The sequence below is a fragment of the Phalangium opilio genome, unplaced genomic scaffold, assembly GCF_054372755.1.
Source record: "Phalangium opilio isolate 3A_F unplaced genomic scaffold, DU_Popi_V2 ptg000081l_1, whole genome shotgun sequence".
Classification (NCBI taxonomy): Eukaryota; Metazoa; Arthropoda; class Arachnida; order Opiliones; family Phalangiidae; genus Phalangium; species Phalangium opilio.
This window is the reverse complement of record NW_028324188.1, coordinates 1,677,609-1,695,622: the sequence shown is the minus strand read 5'-3', so window position 1 is coordinate 1,695,622 and position 18,014 is coordinate 1,677,609. Positions and strand designations below refer to the sequence as shown.

General features: G+C 39.5%; 2 protein-coding genes across 10 annotated transcripts in view; one reads left to right on the top strand and one right to left on the bottom strand.

Annotated features, from left to right (window-relative positions):
- The window catches only part of LOC149653897 (uncharacterized), a 60,460-nt gene extending 44,813 nt beyond the window's left edge, over positions 1 to 15,647 (bottom strand). The window contains exon 1 of the mRNA XM_089846860.1: positions 14,997 to 15,647. The gene's annotated coding sequence lies outside the window, so the exon portion shown is untranslated. The remainder of the gene's footprint in view (positions 1 to 14,996) is intronic.
- Itpr (Inositol 1,4,5,-trisphosphate receptor) overlaps positions 1 to 18,014 on the top strand; it is a 30,657-nt gene that overhangs the window by 10,788 nt on the left and 1,855 nt on the right. For 4 of the 9 annotated variants that reach the window (XM_089846849.1, XM_089846848.1, XM_089846843.1 and 1 more), the window contains 26 exons: positions 431 to 830; positions 2,363 to 2,749; positions 3,811 to 4,011; positions 4,087 to 4,464; positions 4,695 to 4,823; positions 5,027 to 5,092; positions 5,440 to 5,560; positions 5,902 to 6,226; positions 6,785 to 6,896; positions 7,093 to 7,140; positions 7,923 to 8,253; positions 8,328 to 8,546; positions 8,777 to 8,944; positions 9,031 to 9,188; positions 10,076 to 10,387; positions 10,481 to 10,576; positions 11,625 to 11,909; positions 12,000 to 12,192; positions 12,259 to 12,551; positions 13,080 to 13,244; positions 13,319 to 13,511; positions 13,930 to 14,022; positions 14,300 to 14,550; positions 14,637 to 14,802; positions 16,326 to 16,486; positions 17,322 to 17,483. In XM_089846849.1, coding sequence (XP_089702975.1) covers positions 431 to 830; positions 2,363 to 2,749; positions 3,811 to 4,011; positions 4,087 to 4,464; positions 4,695 to 4,823; positions 5,027 to 5,092; positions 5,440 to 5,560; positions 5,902 to 6,226; positions 6,785 to 6,896; positions 7,093 to 7,140; positions 7,923 to 8,253; positions 8,328 to 8,546; positions 8,777 to 8,944; positions 9,031 to 9,188; positions 10,076 to 10,387; positions 10,481 to 10,576; positions 11,625 to 11,909; positions 12,000 to 12,192; positions 12,259 to 12,551; positions 13,080 to 13,244; positions 13,319 to 13,511; positions 13,930 to 14,022; positions 14,300 to 14,550; positions 14,637 to 14,802; positions 16,326 to 16,486; positions 17,322 to 17,483 — 5,413 coding nt within the window. Of the gene's footprint in view, positions 1 to 430; positions 831 to 2,362; positions 2,750 to 3,810; positions 4,012 to 4,086; positions 4,465 to 4,694; positions 4,824 to 5,026; positions 5,093 to 5,439; positions 5,561 to 5,901; positions 6,227 to 6,784; positions 6,897 to 7,092; positions 7,141 to 7,922; positions 8,254 to 8,327; positions 8,547 to 8,776; positions 8,945 to 9,030; positions 9,189 to 10,075; positions 10,388 to 10,480; positions 10,577 to 11,624; positions 11,910 to 11,999; positions 12,193 to 12,258; positions 12,552 to 13,079; positions 13,245 to 13,318; positions 13,512 to 13,929; positions 14,023 to 14,299; positions 14,551 to 14,636; positions 14,803 to 16,325; positions 16,487 to 17,321; positions 17,484 to 18,014 lie in introns of those variants that run through there. The other 5 variants (XM_089846844.1, XM_089846846.1, XM_089846845.1 and 2 more) reach the window with 5 other exon arrangements.

The following is an 18,014-nucleotide window of genomic DNA, read 5'->3' as shown; positions in this document are numbered from 1 at the left end:
AATTCCAATTAATTCCCACGCCTTTGAAAATTAATTTCGGTTAATTCCCACGCCTTTGAAAATTAATTTCGGTTTATTCCCCCGCCTTTGAAAATTAATTTCGGTTTATTCCCCCGCCTTTGAAAATTAATTTCGGTTAATTCCCCCGACTTTAAAAATTAATTACAATTAATTCCCCCGACTTTAAAAATTAATTCCCCCGACTTTAAAAATTAATTCCATTTAATTCCCCCGACTTTAAAAATTAATTCCATTTAATTCCCCCGACTTTAAAAATTAATTCCATTTAATTCCCCCGACTTTAAAAATTAATTTCAGTTAATTCCCCCGCCTTAAAAATTAAATCCAGTTAATTTCCCCGACTTTAAAAATAACTTAAACTGGTCAATGGGGATAACCATTAGGCGGGCGCGTTTTGTGTACATTGCAGTGAAGATTCTACCGAAATCGATTTGGACGGTCAAGGAGGTCGAACCTTTCTGCGTGTTTTATTGCATTTAACGATGCACGATTACCCGCCTCTCGTTTCGGGGGCCCTGTTGCTTCTGTTCCGACATTTTAGTCAGCGGCAAGAAGTCTTGCAAGCCTTCAAACAAGTGCAACTGCTCGTTTCGGCCAGCGACGTCGAGAATTATCAACAAATTAAGGCTGATTTAGACGAATTGCGTCTCCTGGTCGAGAAGTCCGAGTTGTGGGTTTTCAAAGCCAAAACCGAGGACGGGGGCAGTTCCGGCGGCAAGAAGAAAAAGAAGTCCGAAGATGGCGAAGGAAAGGATGCCAAGGAAAAGGACAAGAAGAAGGAGAAAGCCGACAAGAAAAAGAACGAGCTGGTCAGTTTCAGTTGTTTCTGCTCTTCAAATTTTTAACCCTTACATTTTATAACCTATTCGCCTTTAGTTCTATAAAATTCCCCTATTTTTTGACCTATTTACCTTTAATTATATAATATATCCCATAAATTAAGCTAAATATTCACTTGCATACCCCCCTCCATAGGAATAGCATTACACTAAACTTTGGAGGCTCGTAACTCTGGTTCTACTAGAGATACGGGGATCTCCTCTGAGTATGTTATAGTCCAATTTGTCCCCCATCCAACCATACTAAGAACTTAGGGCTACGACAAACAGGGGCGGAGTAATTGAGCAAAACGAAAACAAACAACCCCCTCCATAGGAATAGCATTAGACCCAACTTTGGAGGCTCGTAACTCTGGTTCTACTATAGGTACGGGGATGTCCTTTGAGTATGTTATAGTCCAATTTGTCCCCCATCCAACCATACTAAAAACTTAGGGCTACGACAAACAGGGGCCGAGTAATTAAGCAAAACGTAAACAAACAACCCCACTCCATAGGAATAGCATTAGACCCAACTTTGGAGGCTCGTAACTCTGGTTCTACCAGAGATACGGGGATGCCCTTTGAGTATGTTATAGTCCAATTTGTCCCCCATCTAACCATACTAAGAACTTGGCGCTACGACAAACAGGGGCGGAGTAATTGAGCAAAACGTAAACAAACAAACCCCTCCATAGGAATAGCATTAGACCCAACTTTCGAGGCTCGTAACTCTGGTTCTACTAGAGGTAGGGGCATCTCCTTTGAGTATGTTATAGTCCAATTTAGCCCCCATCTAACCATACTAAAAACTTAGGGCTACGACTAACAGGGGTGGAGTAATTGAGCAAAACGTAAACAAACCCCCCCCCCTCCATAGGAATAGCATTAGACCCAACTTTCGAGGCTCGTAACTCTGGTTCTACTAGAGGTACGGGGATCTCCTTTGAGTATGTTATAGTCCAATTTGTCCCCCATCTAACCATACTAAAAACTTAGGGCTACGACAAACGGGGGCCGAGTAATTAAGCAAAACGTAAACAAACAACACCCTCCATAGGATTAGCATTAGACTATACTTTGCAGGCTCGTAACTCTGGTTCTACTAGAGGTACGGGGATGTCCTTTGAGTATGTTATAGTCCAATTTGTCCCCCATCTAACCATACTATAAACTTAGGGCTACGACAAACAGGGGCCGGGTAATTAAGCAAAACGTAAACAAACAACCCCCCTCCATAGGAATAGCATTAGACTATACTTTGCAGGCTCGTAACTCTGGTTCTACTAGAGGTACGGGCATCTCCTTGGAGTATGTTATAGCCCTATTTGTCCCCCATCCAACCATACTAAAAACTTACGGATCGGTCTAACAGGTGCCGAGTAATTAAGCAAAATGTTCAAAAACATACCCTCCATAGGAATAGCATTACATTAAAATAATTTCGACCCTTTAAAAAATACCTTATAATTTCGACCTATTCCCCTATAAAATATCCCAAAAATATTTTTGACCTATTTCAGAGATTAGGACCGACGGCTAGCGAAGGTTCGGCCATCGATCTGGACATCGGACCTCCGTTAGATCCGACCCAGCATAAAAATTACAAAACGATCCAACAAATCTTGAACCGTCTTATCCGTCTGTGCGTCAAGGACGGCAGTCCGACGAGCGGCGGCGGAAGTGGCCTTCAACGCAAGCCGCGGAAACACGAGCAACGTCTGCTGAGGAACATGGGGGCCCACGCCGTCGTCTTGGAATTGTTGCAGATTCCTTACGACAAGAAAGAGGACATTAGAATGAACGAACTGATGAGATTGGCTCACGAATTTCTGCAACATTTTTGTCTGGGAAACCATTCGAATCAATCCTTGCTTCATAAAAATCTGGATCTCTTTTTGAATCCAGGGGTAAGTAGTGCTCCTTGCAATTTTTTATATTATCTAATTATTATTATTATTAGGCTTATATTTTAATTATTATTAATTATCCCGTAATTAATATCGTTGGCTGAATATATTTAAGTGTTTCCCACGTCGTTCATTGTTAATTAATAAGTACTCTTTTAGGCTTATGGTATTTAATTAACCTTAATTGTTAATTTAATCGAGTATTTTCTAAAAATTAATATCGTTTGGCTTATATTTTAATCGATTATTATTAATTATCTTAAATTTAATATCGTTGGCTGAATATATTTAAGTGTTTCCCTTCCGTCGTTCATTGTTAATTAATAAGTACTCTTTTAGGCTTATGGTATTTAATTAATTTATAAAATTAACCTTAATTGTTAATTAAGTATTTTCTAAATGTTGTTGTCCTTTCTCCGCTTTTATTGTAAAAAATATTTATGTATAATATTGGGCTTCTCTACCCGACTAGTCTCACCTCAGGGTAAGATTTATTTAACAACGTAATTGCGGATTTAATTCTTAATTGCATCTTTGCGTTTGTAGTTTGTTCTTGCAGGTGTAGTTAACGTTCCTCGCTTGCTAATTAGTAAATTGGTTGACCAATATTTGGTTTGCAGACTTTAAACTATTTCTATTGCGCGATTTTTACTTTCACGGTCGCAATTTATTGCATTTAATTTGTAGAAGAAAACTGCAATTTCGCAATCATTATTTTGGTGCCTTGCTCTTTGCAAAATGTTGCCAAAGTCCCACGTAATTTATTCCGTTTTATCATGTGCAAATGTGTGCAATACACGATAGATTTTAAATTGACAAGTTGCAAAAATTTACATATCACGTGTTCTCAAAAAAAAAATAAACGGCACTATCGCGTTTCATACGCAATATTACTACCACATACCATAAGTTCATAAGTTATGTTCCATCCATAAGTTTGTCAGCATTACGAAGTATACGAGGTGTCACACTTATGGAAGGAACGTATCTTATAAACTTATGCCACCACGGATTTTAAATTAAATACTATTGGGGTGGTGTCCGTGTGTTGTCGTGTTTAGCTTTTGGAAGCTCAGACAACCCGAAGTATTTTCCAAGACAACGTTCCACTTTGCAACGAAATCAACGAGCGTGTTGTTCAACACTTTGTTCATTGTATCGAAAGCCACGGACGTCACGTCCAGTACTTGCGATTTCTTCAGACCATCGTTAAAGCCGAGAATCAATTTATAAGAAAGTGTCAAGATATGGTCATGCAAGAAGTAAGTCCCCTCCGGCCTTTGGACCCCCCCCCGCAAGTACTTTGACCAAAAGGACGATCCTCTTGTCCTTGGTAGATGGTGAATTCTGGCGAAGATGTCTTAGTTTTCTACAACGACAAGGCCTCGTTCAATCACCTGGTGGAGATGATGCGGTCGGAACGGCAACGTCTGGACGAGTCTAGCGCCTTGCAGTATCACATCCATTTGGTCAAATTGCTGGCTTGTTGCACCGAGGGCAAGAATGTCTTCACCGAGATCAAGTGCCACTCTTTGCTCTCGTTGGACGATATTGTCAGGGTGGTGACGCACGAGGATTGCCTACCCGAAGTCAAGGAAGCCTACATCAATTTTCTCAGTCATTGCTTCATCGATACCGAAGTTGAAATGAAGGAAATTTATACCAGCGTTCATATTTGGAATCTCTTCGAGAATTTTCTAGTCGATATGGCTATGGTGAGTCGCTCACTCAATTCTTTTCTTTTTTATGATGGTCAAGCGATGACCAAGGGGTTTCCTTAAGAGTCTGAGGTGTTTAGTTCGACGTCTAGTTAGTCAGGGTTGTTTAACGCGGTGACCAGCGAGTTTAATCGATGTCAAACGTGTTTAACGCGGTGACCGGCCAATTTCCTCAAGGTCAAACGACTTAAACTCATTGTTGATTATTGTTTGACGCGTATGTGCAGGTTTGCAACGCAACTCACGACCGTCAACACGCTGATTTGCAACTAGAAAATTACGTCACCTCTTCAGTTATGAATATAATCACAACGTTTTTCAACTCTCCCTTTTCCGACCAGAGTACCACCGTTCAAGTAAGCCTCCCCTCTTTATACTATCCCTCTCTCTCTCTCTCTCTTGTCTACTTATTTGGGCCTGCGCGGTTTTGTTTTAATTTTCTTATATCATTCTTATGTGGGTCTGAAATATCTGTTAAACACTTTACTTATTTATTTTCTTTTATCTCTGGTGTGGTGTTGGTGCATAAACTATTTGTGTGTTAAAATTGCAATCTTAGAAGGGAATACTGGATGGTCTGGTAGCATGGAACAATTTTGACCCACGACGTATGAAGTTGACTGATGTTAGTAAACAAAGTGGTCTAGTCTAACACCCCCCCCCCCCCAAATTTGACCTATTCACCCCACTCCGGCATGTAACGGATTTATTTGACCTATTCACCCCACTCCGGCATGTAACGGATTTATTTGACCTATTTTGAACCCCCTATCCGACACGGGTCAACTTATTGCCCCCCCCTCCCACTTATCCGGCATGGACCACCAACTAAATTACATTAGAGATTTTTCGATGTTACTAACCCGCATGGATTGTCGTTTTAATTCCCACTTGTTTAATAGTTAATAGTTAATTGTTTAATTAGATTTAATCGTGATTATTTAAGTTTAATTAATTAATCTAATGATATAGACCCATCAACCCGTCTTCGTTCGTCTTCTTCAAGGAGCATTTCGTCTTTCCAATTGTTCTTGGTTAAGTTTGAATCAGAAGGTTAACGTCGAAAATTGCATCAAAACTTTATCAGATATCGGTAAGTCATTAATTAACTCTGCTTAATTAAGAGTTAGGGTGGGGATCCCTTGAGGATATCGTAGCGCAAATTGTCTTCTATCTAGTGAGACACTAAATACTTTGGGGATACCAATCGGGGGTCAAGGTCGTGGCCTTGAAAAATGTTGCGTAAAATTTCCAGTTGACCAATTTTGGGCGGTCATATCTCTTAATGTTTCAAAGATACTTGGGAATTCTTTTGGGGGTGTGATAGCCTAAATTCTCTTCTACACATTGATACTAAATACTTGGGGTCAAAGGTCATTAAAGGTTTTCCAATTAGCATTTTTGTTTTTTTTTCTTTCTCGTGTGTGTTTTTAGCGAAAAACAGGGGTATCGCGATTCCGGTTGATTTGGACACTCAAGTCAGTTCTCTATTCAATAAAAACGCCATGATTAGCAAGAATATTCATACGTGGAGAGCCCGAACGCCCCGAAGAGAACCCTCCATGCAAAACGTCTACAGCAACGATCGTAGCATTATCGAGGGACTTCAAGATATCGTCTCGTTGCTGGAAGATCAACTGAAACCCTTGGTCCTCTCCGAACTCTCCGTTTTAGTCGATGTTCTACATAGACCCGAGCTACTCTTTCCCGTTAATACGGACGCCAGGAGGCGATGCGAAAATGGAGGATTCATCTCAAAGTAAGTCCAAGTGCAGCGCAGGTGCTTCTAACTTCGGGGGTGGTCTTAGGGGCGGGGCGTAACTATTTTACCATTTTAGGGGGTGGTCTTCTCGCGAGGGCGTAACTTTTAGACCGTTATTGGGTGGTCTTAGGGGCGTGGCGTAACTTTTAGACCGCTATTGGGTGGTCTTAGGGGCGTGGCGTAACTTTTAGATCGTTTTTAGGGTGGTCTTAGGGGCGGGGCGTAACTATTTTACCATTTTAGGGGGTGGTCTTCTCGCGAGGGCGTAACTTTTAGACCGTTATTGGGTGGTCTTAGGGGCGTGGCGTAACTTTTAGACCGTTATTGGGTGGTCTTAGGGCGTGGCGTAACTTTGGGAACGCCTTCAGGGTGGTCTTAGGGCGTGGCGTAACTTTGGGAACGCCTTTAGGGTGGTCTTGGCGCGAGGCCGTAACTTTGGGACCAGCTAGAGTTCGAAGTTTCGAAAAATGCTAATTTTGTACTATTTTAGGTCAAGTTTTAGACGTAATACCAAATGTAATCGCATTAAAGTTAAGTAATTAAGTAAATTTTCAGATTAATTCATCACACTGAACGTTTACTGGAAGAAAAAGAAGAAAAACTTTGCATCAAGGTATTGCAGACGTTAAAAGAAATGATGTCATTGGATCCTGATTATGGTGAAAAGGTGAGCTAATTAATTCTATTTATTTAATTATTCAGGGATTTTTATTGAGGCTTTGGGCTTTCCTTTTAACAAATCTCGCCTACTAACGACAAAGTTACTAATTAGTGTCCAATAGTTAATTAATTATAGTTCATACGATAATAGTTAATAATACCTTTAATGATTACTAACCATAACTATATAAAAATGGTCTCAGAATGATCTGAGGGTTCTCAGCAAGAAAGAGATCGATGATCAGAAAAGGGTAAGATTTTTACGCCCCCACTCATTCCCCCGCCTCGTAGCATGGCCGTGGGTTTATTTAAGTTTGACCTCCCCTGACGTGGTCACCCCCTCTGACCTTCGCTGCGTTGTAAGCATGGTTTTAATGCCTACACTTTTGAATTTTATACACACAATGTTCATGCCTGAAAATGTTCAGCACAATTTAAAATTCTGTGGAAATTAATTAATACACGGGTTTTTTATGATTTCGTTTTTAAATGCATTCCATTTCAGTGTATGTTTGCATTTCATCTATTTTAAGATGCAATTGATTTGGCCCCTTTTTAATTTTAGGTCTAATTTGATCTATTTTATTTATCCCTGGTCTAAATTAAATTTACTTTATACATCTTGCATCGAAATTTTATTTATATTTGTTCCGAAATTTGGCCTAATTTATTTATATTTGTTCCGAAATTTGGCCTAATTTATATTTGTTCGAAATTTGGCCTAATTTATATTTGTTCGAAATTTGGCCTAATTTATATTTGTTCGAAATTTGGCCTAATTTATATATTTTTGATCGAAATTTGGCCTAATTTATATATTTTTGATCGAAATTTGGCCTAATTTATATATTTTTGATCGAAATTTGGCCTAATTTATATATTTTTGATCGAAATTTGGCCTAATTTATATATTTTTGATCGAAATTTGGCCTAATTTATATATTTTTGATCGAAATTTGGCCTAATTTACGTATATCGACCCTATTTTAACTCAATTTTTTTGGGATGGTGGGTGGCGTTGTGGTGTGTTTAGGGTGAAGCTTTGCGACAGACCCTATTGACGCGGTACTTTGGTAAAAGTCAAGGGAAACGAGACAGCGTCTTGGCTCCCGGGAAAGCGTACCACGCGGCGGCTCACGGACCTGTCGGAACCTTTAAAGGAACACCTCCATCCTCTTCGTCGGGAATGATCACTCACGGACCCGGGGCGGTCGTCCTTAGTCGAGCCGAAATGACCTTGGCCGAAGTCCAATGCCATTTGGACCGAGAAGGCGCCTCCAATCTCGTCGTCGAGTTGATCATGATGAACCCAACCTATTCCATCTTCCTAGAAAGCGTAGAACTGGGAATCGCGCTCTTAGAAGGTACTTGCTCGCCACCAACACCACCACCAGGGGTCACCGAAATTCGGGGGAATTTAAATTGTTTCCGTTTAAAGGTGGAAATCCCGCCATTCAGAAATCCATGTACAACAAAATGATCATCGGAAATTTCAGTGAAAAGTTTTTCAAGGTGTTTTTTGATAAAATGAAAGCGGCCCAACAAGAAATCAAATCCACGGTGACCGTCAACACGGCCGAGTTAGCCGCCAGAGCCGGAGAGGACAAAGAAGGAATATCCATGAAGGATTTGGGAAAAGATAGTCGTAGAGTTAGAGGTAAGACATTATTTATTTCATGCGCTACAAGTTTGTTTAAACCTTAATATCTTTAGTTCTAATTGAGATTGACGCGAGTAATTGATACCATTAGATAGAGGACAATTAGGACTATCATATCCTAGAAGATTTTTCACTTAACATTTAAATTACCGGAGTTATGACGTCTCAAAGTTTGTCTTGACGCCCAAAAAAAATAATTTTTTTTTTTCGTATTTTTCCTCTCTTAGCTCTAAAACAAAATGGCGTGGTGATGACGGAAGAACTTAAGGAACAGTTGGAAGACGCGGCTCTGGCCACCAGTAAAGCGTACTCTCAGATTAAGAGCATGGGTTCGAGCGCGGCGGGTCCCAACGCCAGCTCCAACGCGGAACTTCAGGAGATTCCTTCGGGCGGTGGTAAAAAATCTTATTTGTCCAAGTTGTTGGTTTTTGTGTCGGTTGGAGCGCCGTTTTTAGTCTGTTGTAACGTAACCTTTTGTCAGCGTCTCATGCATACGCAGCTCTCGAAGATATTCTCGCCGAGAAAGCCGAAAAGGCCAAAGACGCCGAGGAACACAAGTTACCCCAAGAAGTCAGGGTCATGGAACCGATACTAAGATTCCTACAACTACTCTGCGAAAATCACAACAGGGATTTACAGGTTTGGACCTTTTTATCTCTCTTTCTTTTGTTATGTAAATTAGGAAAAACGTGTTTTAGGCTTAAAAAATTAGGGAAAACGTGTTTTAGGCTTAAAAAAATTAGGGAAAACTTGTTTTGAGCTTAAAAAATTAGGGAAAACGTGTTTTACGCCTTAAAAAATTAGGGAAAACGTGTTTTAGGCTTAAAAAAATTAGGGAAAACTTGTTTTGAGCTTAAAAAATTAGGGAAAACTTGTTTTGAGCTTAAAAAATTAGGGAAAACGTGTTTTACGCCTAAAAAAATTAGGGAAAACGTGTTTTACGCCTAAAAAAATTAGGGAAAACGTGTTTTAAGCTTAAAAAAAATTAGGGAAAACGTGTTTTAAGCTTAAAAAATTAGGGAAAACATGTTTTAGGCTTAAAAATTAGGGAAAACATGTTTTGAGCTTAAAAATTAGGGAAAACGTGTTTTAAGCTTAAAAAATTAGGGAAAATGTGTTTTGAGCTTAAAAAATTAGGGAAAATGTGTTTTGAGCTTAAAAAATTAGGGAAAATGTGTTTTGAGCTTAAAAAATTAGGGAAAATGTGTTTTGAGCTTAAAAAATTAGGGAAAAAGTGTTTTGAGCTTAAAAAATTAGGGAAAACTTGTTTTGAGCTTAAAAAATTAGGGAAAACTTGTTTTGAGCTTAAAAAATTAGGGAAAACTTGTTTTGAGCTTAAAAAATTAGGGAAAACTTGTTTTAAGCTTAAAAAATTAGGGAAAATGTGTTTTAAGCTTAAAAAATTAGGGAAAAACGTGTTTTGAGTTAAAATTTGAGGCAAATGTGTTTTTGCGAAATTTGTTTAAAAACGTTTCGTGTTTAAAATTTGAGTTAAACTAAAGAAAACGTGTTTTGCGAATTGTTAGAATTTCCTTCGGAATCAAAACAACAAGGCCAACTTCAATCTGGTCTCGGAAACTTTAATGTTTTTGGATTGCATTTGCGGGAGTACGACGGGTGGGTTGGGTCTCTTGGGTCTTTACATAAACGAACATAACGTGAAACTGGTCAATCAAACGCTGGAAACGTTAACCGAATATTGTCAAGGACCTTGTCACGAAAATCAGAATTGTATCGCCATGCACGAAAGCAACGGAATTGATATCATCATCGCCCTCATACTCAACGATATCAATCCCCTTGGCAAGAAGCGAATGGACTTGGTCCTCGAACTAAAGGTAAGCCCGTCGCGTCCCCCCTACTTGAAGATGAAGAAATGGCTAACGTATTTAGGGTCTAACATTGACTTCTATTTTATCGTTAACAATCAGAACAATGCCTCGAAATTATTATTAGCTATCATGGAAAGTCGAGGTGATAGCGAAAATGCCGAAAGAATACTCTATAACATGAGTCCCAAACAATTGGTAAGTGAGGACATACAATTTAGACCATACCACTAATGACGTCACGTCCCCCTAGCTCCTCCCCTCTCAGTACCGCCCTTACAGTCCCCGTAGCTCCTCCCCTCTCAGTACCGCCCTTACAGTCCCCGTAGCTCCTCCCCTCTCAGTACCGCCCTTATAGTCCCCGTAGCTCCTCCCCTCTCAGTACCGCCCTTATAGTCCCCGTAGCTCCTCCCCTCTCAGTACCGCCCTTATAGTCCCCGTAGCTCCTCCCCTCTCAGTACCGCCCTTATAGTCCCCGTAGCTCCTCCCCTCTCAGTACCGCCCTTATAGTCCCCGTAGCTCCTCCCCTCTCAGTACCGCCCTTATAGTCCCCGTAGCTCCTCCCCTCTCAGTACCGCCCTTATAGTCTGCTACTACGAACCTTTTCGTGACGTCACACCCTCCTATCTCTAACTTCTATTTTTGGCGACCATATCGGGAGTCGTCAGCTCAGGCCATACAATTTAGACTATCCCAATTTTGACGTCATGTCCCCCTAGCTCCTCCCCTCTCAGTACCGCCCTTACAGTCCCCGTAGCTCCTCCCCTCTCAGTACCGCCCTTACAGTCCCCGTAGCTCCTCCCCTCTCAGTACCGCCCTTACAGTCCCCGTAGCTCCTCCCCTCTCAGTACCGCCCTTATAGTCCCCGTAGCTCCTCCCCTCTCAGTACCGCCCTTATAGTCCCCGTAGCTCCTCCCCTCTCAGTACCGCCCTTATAGTCTGCTACTACGAACCTTTTCGTGACGTCACACCCTCCTATCTCTAACTTCTATTTTTGGCGACCATATCGGGAGTCGTCAGCTCAGGCCATACAATTTAGACTATCCCAATTTTGACGTCATGTCCCCCTAGCTCCTCCCCTCTCAGTACCGCCCTTACAGTCCCCGTAGCTCCTCCCCTCTCAGTACCGCCCTTTATAGTCCCCGTAGCTCCTCCCCTCTCAGTACCACTCTATTACCACCCCCCCCCCTTTTTGGGTGTTCGCGATCTTAGAGGGGGTATAATAATAAAATGTGTGTGGTGGCAGGTTGACGTGGCTTGCAACGCGTACCACCAAGAGGGGGAGGAAGAGGAGGAGGAATTGGAAGGCGGTTTAGGGGGCATGAGTTCCTCGTCCTTTGGCGGGATGGACGATAACTTGGAAGGAGACGATGGTGTCTCCCCCAAGGAAGTCGGACACAATATTTACATTCTTTGCCATCAATTGGCTCAGCATAATAAGGAACTGGCCGCCCTACTCAAACCGCCTGGCGTTGATTCCAAAATGAATCAAGCCTTGTCCTATTACGCCTCGCATACCGCCCAAATTGAAGTAGGCCACGTGGCTTTTATTTCATTTAATTTAATTATTTTATCGTAAATTAATTGGGTTGGGTGTATTTGTGCGCGGGGGCGTGGTTAGATTGTTCGACACGATCGTACGATGGAACAGATTGTCTTCCCCGTTCCACAAATCTGCGAGTTTTTAACGCGGGAATCGAAAATGAAGGTCTACGTCACGGCCGAACGCGACGAACAAGGAAGCAAAGTTTCCGATTTCTTCGATAAAACCGATGACTTGTTTAACGAAATGAAATGGCAAAAGAAATTAAGAAGTAGCTAATTAAAAATTAATCCCATTTTAATTAGCTAAAGTTAAGCGTATTCAATCTTATGTTTAGCGCAACCGTTATTATATTGGGTCAGCCGACACATGTCAATATGGAGCGCCATTGGCTTCAATTTGGCCGTTTTTATCAATGTCCTGGTGGCCTTTTTTTACCCTTTTCCCGAAAATACGGAATTGGACTCCAGGGTCTCCGGTTTAATTTGGGCGGTTCTTCTAATCTCACTCTCGAGCGTCGTTGTCGTTCCCAAAGCCATGGGGATTAAAGTATTCGCCTTGTCCTTAGTCCTAAGAATGATTTACACTATCGGGATGCAAGTTACACTCTTTCTACTAGGCAGCGTTAACGTAAGTTCATTCCCCAAGTACTCTAACCTTATTTTTTATTGTTTTTAAATGACGTTAAATGGTTTTTATTGTTTTTAAATGGGTTTTAATGGTTTTTAAATGGCTTTTAATGGTTTTTAAATGGGTTTTAATTGTTTTTAAAATGGGTTTTAATTTTTTTAAAATGGGTTTTAATTTTTTTTAAATGGGTTTTAATTTTTTTTAAATGGGTTTTAATTTTTTTTAAATGGGTTTTAATTTTTTTTAAATGGGTTTTAATTTTTTTTAAATGGGTTTTAATTGTTTTTAAATGGGTTTTAATTTTTTTTAAATGGGTTTTAATTGTTTTTAAATGGGTTTTAATTTTTTTTAAATGGATTTTAATTTTTTTAAATGGGTTTTAATTTTTTTTAAATGGGTTTTAATTGTTTTTAAATGGGTTTTAATTTTTTTTAAATGGATTTTAATTTTTTTAAATGGGTTTTAATTTTTTTTAAATGGGTTTTAATTGTTTTTAAATGATATTGTATTGTTTTTATTATATTTTAGGTTTTATTCACGACGATTCATCTAATTAGCATAATGGGAAATCACGGGACCTTTACTAAGACGTTCCGCCAAGTATTGATGGACTTGGAACTACTTTATCATATCGGATATCTCATATTTTGCGCTCTGGGTCTCTTTACCCATCCATTTTTCTATAGCGTTCTTGTAAGTTATGTTTGCCAATAACCGGGGGGGGGGGCTGTATTAGGCCTAATTAATTGTGTTTTTCTCGGGGGCAGCTTTTAGACGTAGTGTATCAGGAGGAGACGTTGAAGAACGTCATTAAGTCGGTCACCAGAAACGGGAGGTCGATTATATTAACGGCCGTTTTGGCCCTCATCCTCGTTTATTTGTTTTCAATCGTTGGATTCCTTTACTTTCAAGACGATTTCATGATGGAAGTCGACACCGGAATAACAGCCAAAGACTCCGGTGAATATTTCGTTTAAAGTCGCCCTTAAGCCTAATTTTAAGCCTACTTTCATCTCATAACACCTTAAGCCTACTTTGAAGTCATTTATAACGTCCTAAGCCTACTTCGAAGTCATTTATAACGTCCTAAGCTTACTTTGAAGTCGCTTATAATGTCCTACGCCTACTTTGAAGTCGCTTATAACGTCCTAAGCCTACTTTGAAGTCGCTTATAACGTCCTAACCCTACTTTGAAGTCATTTATAACGTCCTAACCCTACTTTGAAGTCATTTATAACGTCCTAAGCCTACTTTGAAGTAATTTATAACGTCCTACGCCTACTTTGAAGTAATTTATAATGTCCTACGCCTACTTTGAAGTCATTTATAATGTCCCAAGACTTTATTTTACAAATTGGGGGTGTGGGGACTATTTCAGAGTTTGCGGCAGCAGCGGGGGCGTCCGTGGAGGGTTTTTGCGAAGCTAACGGTACGGAATGTGTCGGGGGGAGTCAAGTTATCGGGAATAACGGTACGCATTCCAAGTCTAGTCTTTTAAATCACCTGAAAGAAGATCTTTTCTGGTCTCGGGATCTTAAAACCAAAAAGCAGAGTGGGTCCTCCTCTTTTAACCTTTAACCCCCTTACACCCCCTCCTCCCCCCAAATAAAAGTAAAACAAAACCCCTTCCCCCAAACAATGCACTCCTATTTTTGTTTTTAAATTCTCGCACCATTTCCCCCTAAACGGTTTCAAACGCAAAGCGGGTTTAATTAAGGGGTTAATTTTAATTAAATTAATTCAAAAAGGTGATGATAATGGTGCCAAAACGCGGCCTTTGGGCGGCGGCGGCCAAGGCCCGAAATCGGTCGTTCTAGATACGATAGCGGGAAGTCAACGGAGCTTAGATCCCTTGACGGCGGCCCTAGCCGATGACGACGATGATACCGATAAAGAACGGGCCTGCGATACCCTACTTATGTGTATAGTTACCACCATGAACCAAGGCTTAAGAAATGGCGGAGGGATCGGGGATGTTCTCAGGGCGCCTAGCTCCAAGGTTCGTAGAAGCGATGGTTAAGCAATAATTCCTATTCCTTGTTCTAATTAAATGGCGCCGTGTTTGTTTGTTTGTCTGTTGTTTAGGAAGCGTTATTTCCGGCTCGAGTTGTTTACGATTTACTTTTCTACTTTATCGTCATCGTTATTATTCTTAATTTGATATTTGGTGTGATTATCGACACTTTCGCCGATCTCAGAAGCGAGAAACAGCATAAGGAGGAGGTTCTCAAGAATACCTGTTTCATTTGCGGTAAATATGCTTGTTTCTTGTTTTTGTTTGTTTTAAATTACGTTTTGGGGTTTTTTTTTTTTTTTTGCAAAGTTAATTTTATAAGGGGTAGTCCGACACTAGTAACCATTTTAAACGCGGTTTCCAGTTCAGACTTCAGAGAAATATAATTTAATTTAATTTAGGCGAGCCTAATATTTAAAATTTGTACTTACCCACTTTCTATGGTGTTTCCTTTCTTACATCAAAAGATAAAAGTTTCTTGTCACAAATTAATTTTCCGCACAAAAATTTCGCGCACTTTTTCTTCAGGCATTAAAATAGATCTCGCGCACTTTCTTCAAAGAAATCTCGCGCACTTTTTTATTTTTTTAATCTCACGCGCGTTTTTTTTTTTCAAAAGCTCGCGCTCTTCTTTTTTTTATTAAGAATTAAAAATAAATCTCACGCGCGTATTTTTTTTTTTTTTTTTTCAATGATCAAAATCTCGCGCTCTTTCTTCAATAATTAGAAAGAAATCTCGTGCTTTTTGATTTTTTTTTTTCAATAAATTAAAAGAAATCTCGCGCTTTTTAATTTTCTCAATAATTAAAAACAAATCTCGCGTGCTCGTTTGGCGTTCTTTCTTCGACCATTAAATATAAAACTCTCGGACCCTTTTGTGTTTCAATTCTTCAAATATTATACTAGAAGTTCGGACTACGTACGCGAGCCGCCGAAACCCCGAAATTTTTCATTTGCCGTGCCAACAGTAGGCCAGTAGGGACAAATAAGAGTAGACCCGCGGGCAAACACGTGCAAAACTGAAAGTAAAGACTCTACCTAAAGACTGAACAATGGTCACGGGCTCGCTCCCCCTTGTAAACCCAGTATTCGAACTTATTTGTCATGGTTCCCGGGAGTGAAAGAGGGGATTGAGCTGTAAAATTTTTTTTTGGGAGGGGGGGATGCTAAAACTTGCAGAGTGGTGTGATTTCCGGACCTCGGGTATTTTTGGGCTCTTTATGGTGCGCAAGGGGTGAGGGGGAATGGGGATGGGGTAGCAACTTGACACAATGTCGCCTTCTCAGGCCACGGCGACCTTCAAAAAGCCTGGGATACATTCTTTTATGGCTTAGGGTTAGGGTTCAACTTTAAGTAGCCCTCTATTTACAATAAACCTGTCAATTTGATTTATTTTTAGTGAAGGGAAAATTTTGCCCTTTTAGAATTTTGGGTTTCTTGGAAACATTTTAAAGTTATAGTAGCACGATAATTTAAGGGAGTAGTTTAAAGGGATAGTCGCACAAATTATTATTTTTTTTCTACAAAACATTTTAAAGATAAAGTTACTAAGTAGTTAAAGTTAAAGGGGTTAAAGTGACACGAAATTAATGGGGATTAGTTAAAGGTAAAGTGACTCGAATTTAAAGGGGGTTAATTAAAAGGTAAAGTGACATGAATTTAATGTGAAATGAAAAATATCTTAATTGTTTTTTTTTATTTCATAATTAAATTAAATGTTAATGAATTGGGTAATATTTTTTGGGGGTGTTGTTGTTTAGGGCTGGACCGAGCTTCGTTCGATAACAAGAGCGTCTCCTTCGAGGAGCATTTTCGTTGCGAACACAATATGTGGCATTATTTGTTTTTCATCGTCCTAGTCAGGGTCAAAGATCCAACTGAATTCACCGGCCCCGAAAGTTACGTCGCTTCCATGATCAAGGTCAGTAGTTACTACCTATAACCCCTTTGAATAAAGTCTAGGAATTAGAGGTTCATGTCCATCCCAGTTGAAAGGTTCTTAGAATTCTGATTTTACAATAAAGCTCCTGCACCTGGAGAGGTGAGGACAGTACACTATAGCTTATGGCGCCGAGAAGTCGGCTAAACTATAAGGTTTACAATGTCCCACGTGCGATAACATCTCTTAAGAGACGCTGCACCAATTACACACCCCCTTTCCTTTTCTTAGAATTTTTCTTGAAATAAGCTTTAGTCTCCATTTGTCACAGTTTGACATATTTTGGGGTTAAGGTTTTGAAAGGATAGGGCCAACTTGGAGCGCGTCTACAGGGAGGGGTACGCGGTATAAACCCCCCATAACGACACTAGTCTATTATTTATAACAAACCGAGGGGCTAATAACTGTGAAGGTCAATGTACAAAGATTACGGATAATTATTTTAACACTATTAAGGGCAGGGCTTTAAAAGATTACCCGTTATCAATTTAGTACAGTCGTGGACACTGAGTGACCGGCCCCTCGTAACAAACTTAAGAAACAAGGGGCTAATCACTGTAAAGGTCAATGTACAAAGATTACGCATTACGTTTAATTATTTTAACACTGTTAAGGGCAGGGCTTTAAAGATTACCCGTAATCAATTTAGTACAGTCGTGGACACTGAGTGACCGGCCCCTCGTAACAAACTTAAGAAACAAGGGGCTAATCACTCGGAAAAAGAGTAGCGGATTATTATTTTTTTTTTTTAATTTATCGATTCTGCGCATAAGAGATTGAAAAGGCTTTAATAAATGAATGTTACGCGCGTGTGTAGGATCATAATTTGGACTGGTTTCCGCGCATGAGAGCCATGTCGCTGGCGGCGGGGGAAACCGAGGGGGAACAGAACGAGATTCGAACTTTGCAAATGCAATTGGATTCAACGCAGAGACTAGTGACCACCCTTTCCCAACAATTAACAGAGCTCAGAGATCAGGTAAATTATTATGCCACTTTTATTCATTTTAGGGGCTAATTAATTATTTAGGTAGTTAATTTTGATTAATTAGGTTAACGCGGCTCCTAAATTTCGGCTTAGTTTATCTTTATTGCATGATTATTGAAATTAATTCATTTTAATTATAGGTTAATTATTTATTTAAGGCAGTTGTTAATTAGAATTAACTTAGATTAATGGAGTACCAAAATTTCGACTTAATTTAGATTAATTATATTTTCATTAACTTCTTTATATTTATTTATTTATTAATTTATTTAGATTGCTAATGTTTAATTTAAATTTAGAGTTTAGACTAATCTTAATTAAATTAAATAGCCCTTGTTTACGTTGCAATTTACAGATTTAGAAATTAATAAACATAACAATTATTTATTATAGAAAGTTCACGCGGACTTAATTAGGTTAATTTTTAATTAGTTTAATTGCGATTAAATTATTATTAATATTTATTTTATTCCGATTGAAATTAGTAATTTAATTAGAAAGAAATAAAAGCAAAAATAAATA